The sequence below is a fragment of the Tupaia chinensis genome, unplaced genomic scaffold, assembly GCF_000334495.1.
Source record: "Tupaia chinensis unplaced genomic scaffold, TupChi_1.0 Scaffold000493_1, whole genome shotgun sequence".
Classification (NCBI taxonomy): Eukaryota; Metazoa; Chordata; class Mammalia; order Scandentia; family Tupaiidae; genus Tupaia; species Tupaia belangeri.
In genome coordinates this window covers 832,542-852,165 of record NW_006160005.1, presented here as the reverse complement: position 1 = coordinate 852,165, position 19,624 = coordinate 832,542, and the positions used below count along the sequence as shown (strand labels likewise).

Here is a 19,624-nt window from a genome sequence, read left to right as displayed (position 1 = left end):
GGGGAGACAGCAGGCCACGAGGTCCGGGACTCGAACCATGGTCCGCTATGTGGGAGTGTCCAGCGCTTTAACCACCATGCCACCTGCTGGTCCCACCCCCCCACCCCCAGCATATTTTTCAAACTACTGGGTTCAGGGTTCGAACAACACAATCAGCCATATGGGACCCAGCCACCTTAACCACCATGCCACCAGCTGGCCTTGTATATCTTCTTTGGAGAAATGTCAGTTTAAGTCCTTGGCCTATTTTAAAGTTGGGTTGTTGTTGAGTTGTGGGAAGTTCTTTATACATTCTGGATACTAATCCTTTATCGGCTATATGGTTTGCAAATATTTTCTGCCATTCTGTAGCCAACCTTTTCACTCTGTTACTTGTGTTCTTTGAAGCACGGTTTTGAATTTTGATGTAGTCCACTTTATCTAAATGTTCTTTTGTTGCCTATGCCTTTGGCAAATTCAGTGTGATGACGTTTTCCCCTTATGTCTTCTTCTAAGAGCTGCATAGTTTTAGCTCTTTGATCCTTTTCGAATTAATTCTTTATGGTATTGAATCTTCTTATCTATCAATAGGATAGGTATTTTCATTTACTTTTGCCTTCTTTGGTTCCTCGAAAGTTTTCTTAATAAAAATATTGTATATTTTGGGACCAGCAGTTAGCGTAATGGCTATGTCGCTGGACTCCCACGTAGTCGATCACGGTTTGAGTCCTGGACTCGGTGGCTTAAACTCACACCGGGCACATGTGCGTGTGTGCCCAAGATCCCGAGAGGAGAATGGAGGAGAAGGGATTGTGGCGTGACCATCCCCCCTGGGGGGGATTTCTCGCTTTCTGTCTCTCTGTCTCTCTCTGTCTGTCTGGCGAGCGCACGCGCCCTATAGCAAAAACCTCTCCAAAAAAAAAAAAAAATCTTGTATATTTTTAAAAGTTTTCACTATTTTTTTGTTGCTATTATAAATGAAGTATTTTCCCTCAGCATTCTTTTTATTTGTATAATTATTGTCTTCTTATAATAAATAATGCTAATTTCTCTATGCATGTGTACATAATCACCTTACTATTTCTATGATGTGATAGCCACTTTCCAGTTGATTATCTTGGGTTTATCATAAACATTTTAAGGGTGAAAAGTTATAAATCATACCAATTCTGTAACTGGAAAACTATATTTTGTATGCTTCAATGAATGCTATATGACCTATAAAATCTTAGAAAGTACCTCACCCACACACCCATCCTGAAATTACTCACAACACTCCAGCTGAGCAAGAAGTGAATGAACATAAAAGCTCAGAAATAAGAATGTCAGGGTACAGAACGAAACAGTGAGCAGTGAAGTAAATCAAACATAGCCACTGTAAGAGACAAAACCACACTTAGTTTTACAATAACAATTTACACTTGATGTGCTAAAATAACTATTTTAAAAATGGTGATGTAGTATAAAATATTTCATATAAATCTGGGTCTGTATTCAAAAGAAAATGTAACAGTAATAGCGGGCTAAACCACAGGTATATATATATAAGAGACAGAAAGCAAGAAATCATCCCCCAGAGGGGATGGCCACACTGCAATTCCTTCTCCTTCATTCTCTTGGGATCTCCTTCATTCTCTTGGGATCTTGGGCATGCATGCACATGTGCCCATAGTGAGTTTAAGCCACCAGGTCTGGGACTCGAACCGCAGTCAACTACGTGGGAGTCCAGTGACATAACATTATGCCAACTGCTGGTCCTAATAAATTTAAAAATCTTAATTATATAAATTATAATGTTGGAGCCAGCAAGTGGTGTGGTGGTTAAGGGCACTGGACTCCCACATTGGCTGACTGTGGTTCTAGTCCCAGACCTGGCAGCTTGCTTTCTCACTTTTCCTCTCTCTCTCTCACTTGCTCTGTCCCTCTTTGGTCAAATGGTCAAATTAAAATAAATAAATAAAGTTAAATAAAATAATTCTTAAAAAAAAAAAAGAACAATAATGCCAGAAAGCCTTAAGTCATAAAATTGACACATGAAGAATTGAATACCTGAACAGACAAATAACTCTAGAAGAAACGTGACAAGTAATTCCAAAAATAACCTTGATGAGAGGAGCTAAACTTGCTCACTGCTGAAGAAAAGAGTGCGCGACCCCATCTAACTAAGAGGGTGCCATGACTGTCCTGAGTGCTAGACATGGATTCTAGTTATAGATTTGCCCCCATCTAATTTAAGCAAGTCCCTTCACTGCTCAGAGCCTCTACTCTCCTATCTGTAGAATGGGAGGGTTGTATTAGTAGGTCTTAAAGATGCCTTTCTGGTTTTAAGAGTCGTGTGTGTGTGTGTGTGTGTGTGTGTGTGTGTGTGTGTGTACGTGTGTATGTAAAACAGAAAACGTCACTTCCCAAGCATCAGAACCCTTCAGAGAGCATTTTATTTGTTGACCCAGTCCTAAAAGCATCTGGAGTTGGGCCACAGAAATGTCCGTGTGACGAAGGCACCCTAATACTAACGGGCAGCATGTATTGAATGCCTACTGCATGCCAGGCATTCTGCTAAATACTTTCCATCACCAGCTCATCGTGGGCAGCCTTGAGTTTTCACAGACCCCAAACACATGCCTGGCATGCCCTGTCCTTTCAGGTGGCACAGGATGGAAGACATAAACGCAAACCAGGTGTCCACATCTCTGAGAACATTTAGTCATGAAGCAGTTATCAAGATGTCCCAGAATAGGGGACCAGCAGTTAGCATAATGGCTATGTCTCTGGACTCCCACCTAGTCGACCGTGGATTGAATCCTGGACCCGGTGGCTTAAAACTCACGCCGGGCGCGTGTGCGTGCGTGCCCAAGATCCCGAGAGGAGAATGGAGGAGAAGGGATTGTGACATGACCATCCCCCCTGGGGGGTGATTTCTCGCTTTCTGTCTCTCTGTCCGTCTCTGTCTGTCTGGCGAGTGCATGTGCCCTATAGCAAAAAAAACCTCTCCAAAAAAAGAGAAAAAAAAAAAAGATGTCTCAGAATATAGTAATGAATGAGTTTCTCTAGGTTACTGTTCAAGTGAAAACAAACTCCTTTGATCTCCCAAGAAGTCCAGAGATTCTCAGCCCCAGTTTAGAAGCATTGAGTTAGGGGACTTCAAGCACCTAGCCCTGCCCTGGTCACACTGGTCTGTAGTGTGGCTATACAAGAGATAGAATCTTCTTTTTAAACAATGGTTTATTTCATTTTATTTATCATTATTCTTTTTTATAAATCCAGAGTGAGATAGAGAATGGGGGGAGTGAGAAAGCAAGTCGCCAGATCCAGGACTTGAATCATGGTTGACCAATGTGGGAATCCGGTGCCTTAACCACCACGTTACCTGCTCTCCTCGAAACATGTTACCTGCTCTCCTCGAAACAAAGTCTTTAAAGACATTCATGGAAGGCAGGCAAGCATTAGATAACCGCCTGGAATGTTACAGACGGGTATGTTCAGTATGTCCAGTTATGGAAATAGAGAAAGGATCTTTGAGCCATGTCTGCCCTTCACTCAGTTCCCCTAATCACATGAGCAGCGGGCATGAACGAGTGTGGCTTACAAAACCAGGACATGGTCGTTGGTACCATGCTGTGAGCTAAACTGCAGACTCCATGGGATTTTGGCATTGCCCCATGTTCCCTTTCTGCTCTAAAATCCAGTCCCTGGACTGGATCCAACATTGCACTTAGTTTTGGTGTCTCCTTAGTCTCTTCCCATCTGGGCTAGTTCCTCCGTCTTTCCTTCTCTTTCATGACCTTGACGTTTGGTGAGTGCTGCTCATTTACTTTATAGAATGTCTCTCGATTGGGTTTTGAATGAATGAAGTTTTCTCATGAACATTGAGTTAAGGAACTTCAAGCACCCGGCCATTAAGACTGCGGTTATGTATTTTTGGCAAGAACCCCAGAGAAGGGGTGTTGTGTCCCTCCCTTCTCAGCGTATCATACCAGGGGACGTGTGGGGCCGATATATCTTCTTGCTGGTGGTGTTAACCGTGACCATGTGGTTAGGGTGGTGTCTCCGCTGGGTTTTTCTACTGTGAAGTTATCATTTTCCCCTTTGTAAGCACCTTAGAGGAAATATTCTGGGACTGCAAATACCCTTTATCTCCTCGGACTTTGGCTTCCCTCGTTGGACCTGACCTGCAACAATGATTACTGTGGTGTTTACCTACGGGCCATTTTGGATTCCTCTCGCTCTGCCCACATTTATTCATTGGAATTCTTCTGTAAAGAGACTCATCCCTTCTCCATTATTTTTTAAAAATATATTCATTTAATTTTATTGATTTATTATTATTATTATTATTATTTTTAAATTCGCTATAGGGCAAGTGCACACACCAGAGAGAGACAGAGAGAGAGAAAGTGAGAAAGTGAGAAAGTGAGAAAGCAAGCCGCCAGGGCTGGAAGTCCAGCATCCCCACCATCACCTCCCGGCCTTCTCGATTACCTTTTATTCGATGACCTATAACATCTGTACAGACGGAAGGCTATTTACTTTACCCTCTGAAGATAATCCAGCACGTCCTTTGTTCATGTGATTGCTCAGTTGTCCCCACTGTGGCCAGTGATACTCTTTCCGGTTTGCTCCTCTGTTCTTTTGACACTGCCCACCCTTTTGCGAGTATTCATTTATTTTCTGGCACTACACGTTTATCTTGTGTATTCCCTGTGCCAGTCCTAGAAGCAGCCATTCCTCTAAGGCACTCTGGTTCTTTTTATTGGAGAATGGTCTGTAGAAACCAAGATCCGGGCAGTAGGTGTGCTAGTTGCTACTGGGCTGTCATTGCAGACTGTGTGTGTGTGTGTGTGTGTGTGTATCTCCAAGTGTACGTGCACATATTTAAAAGTTTTTCTGGGGACCAGCAGATGGCATAGTGGTTACATCACTGAACCTCCACATGGCCAGCTGCAGTTCTAAGCCTAGACCCGGTCTCATGTGCGTGCTCAAGATCCCAGGAAGAGAATGGAGGAGAAGGGATTGTAGCATGGCCATCCCCCCTGAGGGGTGATTTCTTACTTTACCTCTCACTGTCTCTGTCTCTCTCTCTGGCAAGCACACGTACCCTGAGGCAAAAATTTCTAAAAACTTTTTTCTTGTATGTATCTATCTGTATATACATTAAAAACCATCGATTCTAGTTCAATAGCACAAGGTTCATCCTGGCATCCCCCCTTCCTTATTTGTGACTTCTTCTCCAAGAGTGAAAAATAGTTCTCATTATCCATGATTTATTTATTTGTTCAAGCCTAGTATAAATATAAAGAGCTTTAATCATTTTAAGCCCACGTCCTACAAGAAACAGACTGAATGACTAGAAAGCAGTATTTCTACATAGTTCTTGTTTTTAGCCTTATAGTATCCAGCCAAAATATTATTTTCCAAAATGACTTGGGTTCGTTCTTCCATCCTCTCTCCCCTTCACTGAGGTTGTGTTCATCATTCATTGTACAGTTAGGTTAACGTCTTTAGTGTCTGTAGCCCGTTTGTGTTCCCCGGCTTTCACTTCCTGGTTGATTTGAATGACCTATTTAGCTTGGGAATGTAAAATATTGCTACAGTTCCCAGAGTCAAAGCTCTCCACACAGGTGCCCTCAAAGATGTGTTATTCCTCCTGTCCCTCCATCACTGCCCATGTCATCCCCTGCTCGGGCAGTCCCTCTCTCACCCCGCCTCCTGTAGTTTCAATTCTGTGTCCTTCCTGTAGTGGAAGTGGGGATTTTTTCACTTCCCTCACAGTGGAGATCCTTTCTTCAGCCGTCACCAAGAGAGGAGTGGGGCAGAGAAGGGAGGCGCCCTGGAGGACAGGAAGGGGAAGAGGGGGTTACCCAGGACTGAAGCAGCAGGGGCCAGCCCAGGACCGCGTGGTTGGGTGCTTGTCTCGTTCCCACACGTGGACCAGGGCTTTAAAGAATGGGCCTGAAGTATTCCCAGACACAGGCGGCACTGTGGGCGGCCAGCCAGAGCCTGGAGGCCCACACCTCCTGCCCTAGTTCCGCCTTCCAGCACTGCCTCCTGCCTCGGCCTCCCCGGAGCGGGACCCAGGCAGACCTGCCCCTCTGCTAGCCCTCTCCGTCCGGCATCATATCAGCTCCTGGAGGGGTAATGGAAGAGCCCCAACTCAGCCCCAACTCCAGGCCTCACTGCCCTGTTTAGGGTCCCCAGTAAGGCCTCTTCGCTGGCTCGGAAGAGGAACTTGACTGTTTCAACACCAGGAGCAGGCATGGGGGTGGGGGGTGGGGGGTGTATTCCTGGCAGCCCTGGAATTTCACAACAGAAGAGCTGCTTTGAATAAGGTGGGGAGAGGGATTGGAGCAGAATGCTGGGGAACAAAGGCCTTGCTTACCAAGCCTTTGAAAAAGGCTCCATCTTTGGGAGGGGAGGCTTGTCACTGTCTTCTCCTCACCTCTGCCCTAAAGCCAATGAGATTCTGCTGACTGCTGACGAATCACCAGAAACGGCTGATGCCTGACTCAGTTGATGGAAACGAGCACATGCAGGGCCGGGCGGCAGCTGGGTGTGCTGGAGCAAAACGGAGATGGGGAGAACTCAGCCAAGGGCCTCCACCCTCCCTCTGGCTCCCCACAAGTCCTGTCTCTGAGAAGAAGTTGGGGCAAACTCTACAATAGATGGCCTCAGGATGCCTGGGACCCTGTCCAGTGCCCCAAAGCCATCCAGCCCTTCCACAGACAGGCCTTGGTTGTCTCCATTGAGCAGGGGGACACTGAGGCCAGGAGAAAGTCATGGGGCTCCTGAGAAGGGAGGGAGAAGCCACGGGCCAGCAGGCCTGGGAGGAGGGCCTTCCGTGAGGACAGCCAGCTCATTCCCACCCCTTACAGATGGGGGTGCACGGGGCATGGCTGCGAGCATCATTTGCATACTGTGTCTGTCCTGCTGCAGTAAGGGACGTGGTGATGCAGGTGACTCATCCCTGCCTCGTGGCATGACCAGCTTGTCCATCGCAGCAGGGCTGGGCAGAGGGCTGTCTTGAAACCACTTCACACGTTCGGCCCATGTTCCGGACTAGAGACGCCTAGTCCCCACAGGCTGCCACAGCCGACACCCTGTGCAACCCGCGTGGCTGCTGGGCACGCCCTGTCGCACACACTCTTGTGAGCCCGTGCCCTCTCTGGAGGGAGAAGGACTGTGCTGGGGGGCTCACGACCCCCTAGCAACTGAGGTGCAGACCTCTTAAAGCAAAGTCTTGTTAACTGAGTCTTCTCTTGTTGGAGCAGAAACAAGTTTTACTGGTTTTCTCTGACTGTGCTGAGGGGCAGTGTACTATAGTGGCTAAAAGTCAGGCTCCCTCAGGCCCAGCAGATGCTGTAATGGTTCTGTCACTGGACTCCCACATGACCAACCACAGTTTGAGTCCTGGACCCGGCGTCTTGAAACTCACGCTGGCGCGTGTATGTGCCCTATAGCAAAAATCTCTCAAAAGCAAACAAAACCCACAGGCTCCCTGGGTTCATATTTTGGCTTTGCCATCACCTAGCTGTGTGACCTCAAGCAAGTCGTTTACCGTCTCTGTGCCACTAACCTCCCATCTCTTCACCCTGCTTCTTCACCTTCTAGCAGAGGTGGTCCAGACGTCAGCCTCTTTCTGAGGCGTTTCCCTCACCCCGCTGGTCTGGTGGTCTGGTCTAGGGAAGTCTCAACAGAACAGCTCAAGCCCAGCTTTTGTTCTGAGTAGCCGTTCCTGCCCTGAGGGGGAGCTCATGTCTTTGACTTGCCCCACAGTGGAGCTGCAAGCTGCTCCTCCTCCCCTTCGCTGGGCCCCACCCCTGCCACAGCTCACAGCTCATGGATGGACAGGAGCAGGTGAGCAAGTGTGCTGGCCGGCAGTGACCCGAGGGTCAACATGGCCCCCTCTCCTGGGTAAGCATCCCAGTCTGTCCAGGGATTTTCTTAAAGCTCCTCTACTCTTGACTTTGAGGAGAGAAAGGAGAGCCTTCTAGAAGGGTCGACACCACTTTTCTCTTCCCAGCCTTAGAATGACAGGCAAGTGGGTAGCGGTGCAGGTCTGGACTGACCTCCTGCAAGCTTGCCCGGGCGGCTGCAGGCCCCCATCTGTGACATTCGCTGTGGCTCTTGGCACTTGAGACTGCAGGCCACACATACCCTGGTCTGCTTACACCATGTTCATTCTCCCCAGCTCTGCCCCGACCCCCGCTCCCTTATCCTCTCTGGGTCTCAGTTCCGTCTCAATGACGGAATCGCTGGGGGGACTTCTGTGCTCCCTCCAAGAATTGACCTGGGCCGACTGGGTAGATACAAGCCTGAGAGGGCCAAGGGTAAGTCGATGACACATGTGGCAGCCATTCCCACCCCAAACCCATCTTTAGAAGGTGCCCGTGGGGACCAGCAGATACCATAATGGCTTCATCACTGGGCTCCCATGTAGTCGACTGCGGTTCGAGTCCTGGACCCAGTGACTTAAACTCACGCTGGGCACGTGTGCGTGCGTGCCCAAGATCCTGAGAGAAGAATGGAGGGTAAGGGATTGCGGTGTGGCTATCTTCCCTGGGGGGTGATTTCTCACTTTCTGTCTCTCTGTCTCTCTCTGTCTTTCTGGTGAGCGCACACGCTCTATAGCAAAAACCTCTCAAAATAAAAAGAAGGTGCCAGTGTCCCAGCTCCAGCAGCCTGTGAGCCCTGAGCCTACGTAGGAGCAAGCTCAGGTGGGTCTCCTTCTTGGGCTGGCCCAGAAAGCAGAGGACGAGGCCTTATCACTGTGTGAATCCCCGCAGATGCTCATCCATGCCAGACACATGTGCAATATGGGGTGAGGAGGGGCCTACAAACCGGAAATCGGCCCCCTCTGACTCTGGACCAGGGAAGCCAGCACTTGGGTGACCTGTGGAGGAGCCAGCAAGTAAAAGGCCCAAAGGCGATTTAACAGTTATGCCAAACAGACTCCCATGGAAATGCCCAAGATGTCCTTGGACATCCAGGTGGTGCTAATGGAAACTCCCAAGAGTTATGGTCTCCAACCCAACTCACCACCGTGACAGCCAGCAGGCATGGGACCTGGAAGGGTAGTCTGTGTCCTGGGCCAGTCCTCACCATGGCCCGTGCTCCAAGTCTCAGTCCTTGGCAAGCCAATTCCCGCACCTAGGCCGTAGCACACTCTGTCTCCCCTTTCTGCAACTCTTTTCCCTCTCTGTTTTCTCTTAGCTTCCTCATCCCGTTTACATGTCCCTTCTTCAGACCTCCCTGACCCCCAGCAGCACAGAGCGGGCTCCCCAGTATCATCCCTTCTTCACAGCGTTGGGACCACCTCTTTCCTTGCCTGTGTAATTGTTCATGTCTGCTTCTCCCACCAAGGAGCATGCCCACTTTGCTCACTGTTGTGTCCTCAGTGCCTGACACACAGTAGGTGGTCAGGGCATCTACGGCAGCATGCGTGCTTGCAGGCCACTCCCTGTGTGCCCACCACCATACCAACCGGCTTCGTAGTGACCCCAGGGCCATGGTTGAAGTGATGTTGAACAGCTCACCAAGGGCTTGTTCTTCACGCTGCGTGTGGCTCCTCCCCAGCTGGGGGAGGAGGAGAATTTACCTCCATGGGGCCTCCATGAGCCTAAGACTTCAGCTTGAGCACAGAAGTCCCCCCAGCAAGTCCTTCACTGTACAGGTGAGGATGCGGTGAGGATGCGGTGAGGACTTCATATCTCTTTGCATGTCGTTTGCATGACTTAGCTCTGAGCACTGCATTTCCTCTTCAGGTTTCTTGGCTCATCCCCAGATGTGCAGGACTGGGCCTCCACTCCTTTAACTTTCCCCATGACCTGAGCTGACTGGACAGCCACGAGGTCTGCCTGGCAGGGGTGAATGCAGCGAAATTCCTGAGGGCAGGAGCGATAGCGGCCAAGACAAGCGTGATAGCGATCTTGCACTGGAATGCACCGGGTACATCCACCATGGCATGGATGGAACAGTCCCATTGCCACCCCCATTGTACAGATGAGTCAGCTGAGGATCAGGACAGGGAACGCACTTGCCAAGAGCCACAGGGCTAGCAAAGAAGCCAAGTCGAGATTTGAGTTCAGGTCTGCTGGATGCCAGAGCAGGCTTCATCACCACCCTCCTGTCATGACTTCCCGAGGAACCCCGGAAGCCCTCGGTGTAAGGAAGGAACTGAGCTGGCCCTGTGGGGGGCTTCTGTCTGGTACTATAACCCCTTCGTTCTTTCTGATTGTTTATTTATTTTCTCATGAGCAAAAGAGACAGAAGAAGAGAGACAGCACCTGCGACAGGGTCTTATAAGATCCACCCCCAGCCTTACCAGCCATGGATCATGGCATGTGTGTGCTTACCATGTTCAGGGAGGTCTCCAGACATGAACCTGGAACCTTCCCATATGGGTCAGCCTTGCAGAGCATCATGTTACAAAAACCCTTTCTTAAATCTCCTACTGAGTGACCTTTCTGCTGAGCTAAGCAGCCCCTGTTCTCTACTCAGTAGGACGAGAATTGGGAGAAGCACGTAATTTCTTGGGATAACTGGTGGCATCGCCATGCCTCAGAAAAAGGAAAGAAAAATGGCAAAAGTGAAGCTGGGGTAGAAAAGAACAGATGCCTGTGGCCTGGGCACCTACGCGGAAGCTGTAGTGGATGAGCCCTGAGTAGGGTAGATGAGAGAAGGAGGGTGGGGTGGATGAGAGAAGGAGGGTGGGATGGATGAGAGAAGGAGGGTGGGTGGATGAGAGAAGGAGGGTGGGATGGATGAGAGAAGGAGGGTGGGAGGATGAGAGAAGGAGGGTGGGATGGATGAGAGAAGGAGGGTGGGTGGATGAGAGAAGGAGGGTGGGATGGATGAGAGAAGGAGGGTGGGATGGATGAGAGAAGGAGGGTAGGGTGGATGAGAGAAGGAGGGTAGGGTGGATGAGAGAAGGAGGGTGGGATGGATGAGAGAAGGAGGGTAGGACGGATGAGAGGAGGAGGGTAGGGTGGATGAGAGAAGGAGGGTGGGATGGATGAGAGAAGGAGGGTAGGGTGGATGAGAGAAGGAGGGTAGGGTGGATGAGAGAAGGAGGGTAGGGTGGATGAGAGAAGGAGGGTGGGATGGATGAGAGAAGGAGGGTAGGGTGGATGAGAGAAGGAGGGTAGGGTGGATGAGAGAAGGAGGGTGGGATGGATGAGAGAAGGAGGGTAGGGTGGATGAGAGAAGGAGGGTGGGATGGATGAGAGGCAATGACTCAGGATGCAGCCAGGGGCCACGACGTGCACGGAGGACCGCATCCAGCATGCCCTGGAGCGCTGCCTGCATGGACTCAGCCTCAGCCGCCGCTCTGCGTCCTGGTCAGGTAGGTCCGAGGGCCCGAGGGTGCCTGGGAGCCGTGGGGGAGGCCTGTGGATTCCAGTTTGACCTCTGTCTGTGACTTGAGCAAGTCCCGACCTCACCTGGGTGGGCAGGCTCACCTGGGCAGGTGCTCGGCCAGCACCTCTCCCACCGTATCTCCCTCATCCCACTCAGGGCTGCACCTTGCTCTTGGACCTGCTTAGAAACGACTCAAGTGCTGATTCTGAACAAGCAGCTGAGGATTCTCAGGAAGCTCTCCCCGAGAAGTCTCCTGTTTTTTTTGTTTCTAGTTCCTTCCATAACCCCTCCTCTTCTTCCCTGTAGAGCAAGTGAGAGTCTCAGCAGAGCTTCAAGGAGCCGAGACCTCTGTGTTCCATTTCCCCAGGACGAGGAAGGGGGTGTGCAGGCTGGGATGGTCGTGTGTCTGTGACCATCTCTTCTGCATGTGAAGACTTGTCACATCCCTTACCCCCTCACTATCCCCTGAGGTAGTCACCTACTGCTCCTCCAGCACACCTGGCTCCTTCCTGCCTCAGGACCTTTGCACCTACTGCCTGGAGTCTCCCCTAGGAAGAATCCTGCTCAGAGCTGGCTCCTCATCCAGGTCTTAGTTTCAAATCCTGTCTTCTAGACCAGCCCTAGGAAGGGAGCCAGATCCAAGGCTGACCATGGTTTGAATCCCAGTCCTGGTGACTTGAAAAATTTGTGGGGTACATGTGTGCATAGGCCCCAAATCCCCGTAAGATGGAGAATAAAGTATTAAGGTGTAGCCACACCCCATTAGGGGAGTGCTTTCTCCTTCTCCCTCTCCTTCCCTCTTTCGCTCTGGCAAGTATATGCATCCTCTGGCAATTAAAGTCATCTCTTTGAAGAGGGTCTCCCTGACCTTTGGAATTGGACACATCTGGATTAACACTATTGGGTTGTCAGAAGAGTCATGACGTGTTTTTTCTAGGTTTTTCTGTGCAAAAATGCATCATGACTTTTCGACAACCCGGTAGCTCCCATTGGGTGGACAACCTTGTGAAGGTCACTTACCCTCCCAGGACTCTGCTTGCCTTGTCTGTAAAATGAGAATAAAACAACAGGAACTGCCTTCCTAAAGGGAGGGTGGGAGATTCCATGGAGATATTTTGCAAAGGCCCAGCACTGTCTTGGCACATAGTAGGTGGTCAAAAATGGTAACTTTTCTTCTTGCCTCCAACTCAGGATCTGATGGAGCCTAAGCTTGGAAAGGGGGTGGGGGGGGCAGGGTAGGAATTATGAAGTAAAAGAATACAAAAATATTAGACTTTTCCAAATTTGATAAAATCCTTCGACCACTTGAACATATTGTTAGGCATCTCCAGGGCTCTGGAAGGAGCCCACGCATGTGAGCATGGAACTCAGGTGCCATGAAATTCATGGTCAATCCACTTTCACCACTACTGTGCTCTCTCTCTCTCTCTCTCTCTCTCTCGCTTTCACTCTCATTCTCTCTCACACATTGTAACTATACCTTTAATTTTTTGGAGTTCACTCTCGTTGGCTGCAGGGAAATAGAGGCTGACCAGAAAGTGTGGGGAAGTGACAGAGTGAGAGAGTGCTCACTGTAGTTTTTAACATATAAACAAATTTAGCTTCCCCTTCCTGGGCTCCCTTGCCAGGCAGTCCTGGGAATCCCCCTGACCGTCACAGACTCAGCCTTGTGTCTTGGCGTGGAGCTCGCTATGCCTCCTCTGGTTATTCTTCCAGCAATTTCTGCCTCTCATCTAACTTCTCTGCATCTCATGAGTAGAAGGGTGGGGGAGGTCATAGGGGAACAGGGGCCCTGCAGGGGCGCAGGGAGCTGAATGGTGGCAAATGTGTTGGCCTCTAAAGGCCACAGCCTGATCTCCAATCCCCTTGTGACTCGAGCCTCCTGTAGGTGCAGGAATAGGGCGCGGACCTGAAGTCTTGATGGGGCTTGGTGAGGTTGGGTGTGTGTCCAGCATTTTCTCCTAGACTTTCTGACTTTAGAAAAGAATGTTTCAGTGTCGATCCCCCACTTCATGACAGCCCTGCCTGAGGGTGGCCAGAGAGACCCAAACTGACCACGGGCCACTTCCTGTCTTCCCAGCTGGGCTGTGTCTGAACTGCTGGAGCCTGCAGGAGCTGGTCAGCCGGGACCCGGGCCACTTCCTTATCCTCCTGGAGCAGATCCTGGAGAAAACTCGAGAGGTAAGGGCGAGTTGGGAGTTGAAGGGCAGAGCTGGGGTCGGCCTCATAGAGTCAAGAAATAGGTCCCCAAGAATATCAGTCTTGGGGTGCCTGGGCACAGAGGGACTGGCAATATCCCTCACACCCAGGATTTTGTGTTTCAGTGTTGCTTGTGCACTGAGGGTGTCTAGGAAGGAGCGTGTACGTCTTAGCATGACTGTAGAATATGAGCCAGTGTCTTGGGTTTAAGTTGCTTATATTTTTCTTCTTCTTTTTTTTTCCTTTTATGTTTTTGTCATGGGGCAAGTGTGCTCACTAGAGAAAGACAGAGAGAAAGGAGAGTGAGAATTCACCCTCCAGGAGGATGGCCACGCCACAATCCCTTCTCTTCCACTTTCCTCCAGGCTATGGGGCACATGTGCCCAGCATGATTTTCAAGCTGCTGGGTCTGGGACTTGAGTTATGATTGACCATGTGGGAATCCAATGCCTTAACCACCATGCCACTTGCTGGCCCTTTGAATGGCTCCTGAGGACAGACATTTCTTGTAAGTCAAGGTTCTGACTAGAAAGGAGGCAGGAAGTTTTGTTGAATGCCTTTCCTCAAAAAGATTTATAAAAATACAGACGGGCCAGCACATGGCCTAGTGGTTAAGTGAGTTGGGTCCCACATGGCTGACCTTGCTATTCAAGTCCTGGCCTTGGTAGCTTGAGAAATATGCTGAGTGCATGCACATGCATACCCAAAATCCCCATAGGAGAAATGGAGGAGAAAGGGCTGCAATGTGACCATTCCCCATGGAGATTACTTTCTCATTTTCCCTCTCTCTGGCTCTGGCAAATTAAAAAACAAACAAATTTGACTTCTGGCAAATTAAAAAAGGCTTATGTGCCTAGAATCTGGATAGAAGAATGGAAGAGAAGGGATTGTGGTGTGGCCATCCCTCTCCCCCCCCGGGGGGGGTGTGATTTCTCACTTTCCATCTCCCTCTCTCTCTCCGGTAAGTGCATACACCCTACGGCAAATCTAAAAAATAACCAACCAAACAAATGGACATGAAAGAGAAAAACTAATTGGAAGATAAATTGAGGCCATCTCTGGCTGTTCAATAAATGGGCTCTAATGATGAAGTAGAGGAGTATGTTTCTTTTTTTTCTTTTCTTTTTTTTGAGAGGTTTTTGCTATAGGGCACGTGTGCTCACCAGACAGAGAGAGAGAGACAGAGAGACAGAAAGGGAGAAATCACCCCCCAGAGGGGATGGCCACTCCGCAATCCTTTCTCCTCCATTCTCCTCTCGGGATCTTGGGCACGCATGCACACGCGCCCGGCGTGAGTTTAAGCCACCAGGTCCGGGACTCGAACCGCGATCGACTATGTGGGAGTCCAGTGACATAGCCATTACGCTAACTGCTGGTCCCAGAAGAGGAGTATGTTTAAGCCGAGCTGGGCGAAGTTTCCAGAACAACTGTGAGTCCCAGAAGAGGATCAGATTCTTTTAAAAAGAATTCTCTTTTACATTTTTCATTTTGCTTTGCTTTACGTACATGACTGAGGTGGAAAACATGTCACATTCTTGCTTAGTTAGTTACCCCTGTAAGAAGAATATCTTGGTTTATCAAGACCCTCAAGGTTACAATTCTGGTATCAGCATTTTCCTGGTGCTTTTATACCCTAATTGGAAGCAAATCGCTCAGAAGAGCTGACCCTCTCTGAAGCGCTTCACTTATAGACCCAAATGGAGAGGGAGGACTGACCTCCGTGTAGCAGCAGAGGAGAGTTTTGTAGAAGGGACAAAGCAGTGGGTATGGCGGCCACGCCATCTATTCAGGAGGAAGAGAAAACGGGATTCGAGATCTGAGCCTGCCAAGGTAATCTAGCACAGAAGAGAGGGTGGGCTTTCTCTGTGTCTCTAACCCTGGCAAGTTCCAAAAGACCTTTAGCATTTTTAAAATGTGTATGTATTTATTTCACGAGAGAGGGAGACAGAAGAGAGTCAGAGACCCTTGATAGACAGGGTCTTGCCACACCATCATCCTCCTCCCACCTTTTCAACCAGCAAGGGACGTAGGTGCACCCAGTGTGTTCAGAGGGTTCCGGGATCTGAACCCAGGGATCCTATGGTTTCAGAATTGCCCAGCAGCACGCTACCACCTGCACCACCACACCTGGGCCTCTTGCATTTTCATCAAAGAATTCTAAGTTGTGTGTACACGTGTGTATGTGGTGTCAAAAAGATGATTCACAAAAGAATAAATAGAACTTGTAAAAAAAAATGAGAAAAAGTCACCTCCATTATAATAAGATAAATATAAATTAAAGCTTTAAGTCTTTGCCTCGCAAACTAGCCAAAAACTGTAATAACCAACGTAAGAAGAATGTGGCGAAACTGGCCCTTTCATACATACAAGATATTATAAATGGCTAAGTCCTTTCAGAAAGTGATTGGATAATATGTCTCAAAGATCATAAATACGCTTACGTTTGATTTGTTGATTCTACTTCTTCAACTTTATTGTAGATAAATAATCCAAATTATAGAAAAACGAATATGCACCATGGTGTTCATTGCAAAAGCATGTAAAATACCAAGAAAATAATTTTGAATGACTACAATGAAGCTAAAAAATTATGGAGATCTTCCAGAAGGAATTTTATGCAGCTAATAAAAATGATGGCTGCTGAGACCAGCAGATGGCACGTGGTTATGTAGCTAGACTCCCACATAGTCAATCACGGTTCGAGTCCTGGATCCAATGGCTTAAAACTCATGCTGGGCACATGTGCGTGCGTGCCCAAGATCCCGAGAGGATGGAGGAGGAGGGATTGCAGTGTGGCCATCCCCCCTGGGGGGTGATTTTTTGCTTTCTGTCTCTCTGTCTCTCTAGCAAGTGCATATGCCCTATAGGAAAAAAAAAAAACAAAACAAAAAAACAGCTCTTAAAAAATGATGGCCCTCATCCAAGTGTATAAGCAGAATTTAATATATGATAAAATGGCATCAGCGAGATGTCTTACATGGTTTAGAGGAAGCTGACTAACGTTAGAGATATACAGGATGAGATTCCCAGTTCATATAATACAAATTCTAGATTAAAGATTTAAAATGAAAATGAAGCTCCAAAGAATAAAGTAGATACAAATCGTTCCATGATCCTTGCATGCAAAAGTAAACATCCACAAAGAAAAAATTAACACTTGCAATTTTTATACACACAAAACTCCCCCCAAAATTAGAAGATAACAAACTGAAAAAAGTATTTGCAGTACAAATAACAGATAGATGTTTCTTCCCAGGAGGGAAGAAAAGGTGGTTTGAAAGCGATACAGTGGAGCCAGCAAGTGGTGTAGTGATTTAGATGATGGGCTTTCCCATGGCTGAAAGCGGATCGAGTCCTGGGCCTGGTGGCTTGAAACTCACACCCAGGGGCCGGCAGGTGGTGTGGTGGTGAAGGCGGCTGGACTCCCACGTGGGTCACTGTGTTTGAGTCCTGGACCTAGCAGCTTGCTTTCTAACTTTCCTTTCTTCTTTCTGCCTCTCTCTGCTCAACTTCAAAAAAATAAAAATAAAATAAAATAATGACAATGAATAAAATGAAATAAAAAATTAGTTTTTAAAAAAAATAAAGAAAGAAACTTATGCCGGCACAGGTGCCCAAAATCCTGAGAGGAGAATGGAAGAGAAGGGATTGTGGCATGACCATCCCCCTGGGGGATGATTTCTCACTTTCTCTCTCCCTGTCTCTGTCTCTCTGGTGAGCACTCATGCCCTATAGCAAAAAAATCTCTCTGAGAGAGAGAGAGAAATGTAGTAAAAGGGAAATTTCCTTACCATACTGTATGTAAAGGACATTAAGAATAAAAATATGAATACTATGATTATACTTTGCAGAGGAAAGAACAGAGTAAAAGTGCATGAAAAGAAAGAATAGCATGAGAAAGTGCTGCTATATTCTGCCTCAGGGAGCCCTGCATTTCTTTGTCCTCCCCACAGGTCCAGGAGAAGGGGATCTATGACCTCCTTGCCCCGCTGGCCCTGCTCTTCTACTCCACTGTACTCTGTGTAAGTCCAGGGTGGGCCAGGACAGGGCAGGCGAGGGAGGTGAGGGAAGAGCAACCTCCATGGAGGGCACAGCCCTCACACCTCTGGGGATAAACATGGAGAAACTATCAAGCGCTGACAAGAGAGTCTCAAGCCTCTGATGGCTTCAGAGCAGCCATCTTGAGAGCCTTCATGTGCCTGGCCTGCCATTGTGCCTGGCCTCCCTGGAGGCTGGCTTCACAGTTTGTTCATAAGCCACTAAAGATTTTATGTCCCTTGATTTTTTTACCTCAGTCATCAGTGTCACCCAATGTGATCACCCCTGTACTCACCAGACTGGTGGCACCACGAGTCCATACATGAAGTCCATCCAGCTCTATGAATAAACATTTGCCTCTAGTGAAAATAATTAAAGGAAGGTGGTTTAGGCATCTAAGACCATCCCTCAAAATGAGTGGCTGCAATGGCACCATTTAGAATAACCTCCAAAGTGACCCCAGAGTGACTCTTTCAAGTGTTGGGTCTTCTGGGGTCTGTTTGGTAAAAACAAGGCCCTTCCAATAGAGACACCATTGGAAGCCATCTTGCCCATCTGTAACTCATTCCCTCTGGGTAAATTCCAGTGCTCCCTGACCTTATCCTGGGATACGCTGCTGCCAGGAAATGTGTGCCCTTTGTGGAATCTTCCAGAAAGGGAACAGAGGCTGTTCTGAAATATCAGTGAGCTTTGTTTACCTAGACTCTCTGCTTGTTGGCCCTTGTCCATCCTAGACACCACACTTCCCGCCAGACTCAGACCTCCTTCTGAAGGCAGCCAGAACCTACCATCGATTCCTGACCTGGCCTGTTCCTTACTGCAGCATCTGCCAGGAACTGCTCACCTTCATCGATGCTGAGCTCAAGGCCCCAGGTAAGTGTTGAGGTAGCCAGCACATGGGATGGTTCACATGGTCAAGATACCTCAGCTCTTCTGAAACTGTTCCTTGAAGAATCTCCTCTTCACCCAACATCCTTTGGTGCCTCTGTTTATACTCTGCTTCCAGTCCTTGGAGTCTCCTCTTCACAGTGCACAGAGCCTCCAATGGCTGTGTCTGTACAAGCTGAAAGTTGTAAGCATGGGAGGCAACTTACGGAAGAATTCTTAGGGAAAACTAGAACGAGGGTTCAGAGCAGGATGACCCTACTACTTGACATATACTACTACTTCTTTTGTTTTTGTGTGTGTGTGTGTGTTTTTATAAAAGAATTATTTATTTTAAATTAGTTATTATTATTATTTAATTTGACCAGAGAGAGAGAGAGAGAGAGAGAGAAAGTCAGAAACCAAGCCTCTGTGTCTGAGACTCAAACTGCAGTTGGCCGTGTGGGGGGGTGCCTGGGAGGTGGGGTAAGAGGAGCTCCCATTTGTCTGGTAGATATGCACTTTAGTGGGCGATTGTGCTGAGGCAGCTGCTGACCAGTTTGTGATAACCAGCCCATCTGTGTTGCCGGGGTGCTCACTCAGAGGGGATGTCATCGGTATGCTCATGCCTGTGGATCCCTGAGGACCATGGCTCATCCCTGGTCAGTCCCTTCCTACTGAGGTCTCTCCTGTCGGCCCATCCCTGTCTCATTCCTACTTTCCTGGCTAGGGCTGGGCCCATTTTTAACCCTACTCATTGATCACTTCAAGAAATCTCTGTTTACTGTGCAGCACCCAGGCAAAACATGCTCTGCAAACTTAACTTGTATATTTGGCAGATTAAACTTGACATTATAGTAAAAAAAAAAAAGGAGTAGAGGGCCAGCCAGGTAGTGTGGTAGTTCAGGCGGCTGGATCCCACATGGCTGACTTACTTCATGATTTGAGTCCCAGACCTGATGGCTTGAAAACCACACTGTGTGCATGTGTGTCCAAAATCCCAAGAGGAGAGTAGAGAAGAGATTGCAATGTGGCTATCACCTTGGGGGATGATTTCTCACTTTCTTTTTCTCTCTCACCCTCTCTCTGCCTCTCTCCAGCTAGTGCACACGCCCAATAGCAGAACTATAAAAATGAAAAACAATTTTAGGTTTAGAAAACAAGACCATGGAAGTAATAGAAGAAAAATAGC

General features: G+C 48.3%; 1 protein-coding gene across 2 annotated transcripts in view; it reads left to right on the top strand.

Annotated features, from left to right (window-relative positions):
- The window catches only part of PIK3R5 (phosphoinositide-3-kinase regulatory subunit 5), a 101,213-nt gene that overhangs the window by 52,855 nt on the left and 28,734 nt on the right, over positions 1-19,624 (top strand). For both annotated transcript variants that reach the window (XM_027774913.1, XM_006156402.3), the window contains exons 2-5: positions 11,202-11,317; positions 13,412-13,512; positions 17,484-17,552; positions 18,303-18,441. In XM_027774913.1, coding sequence (XP_027630714.1) covers positions 11,215-11,317; positions 13,412-13,512; positions 17,484-17,552; positions 18,303-18,441 — 412 coding nt within the window. In that variant the 5' untranslated portion in view covers positions 11,202-11,214. The remainder of the gene's footprint in view (positions 1-11,201; positions 11,318-13,411; positions 13,513-17,483; positions 17,553-18,302; positions 18,442-19,624) is intronic.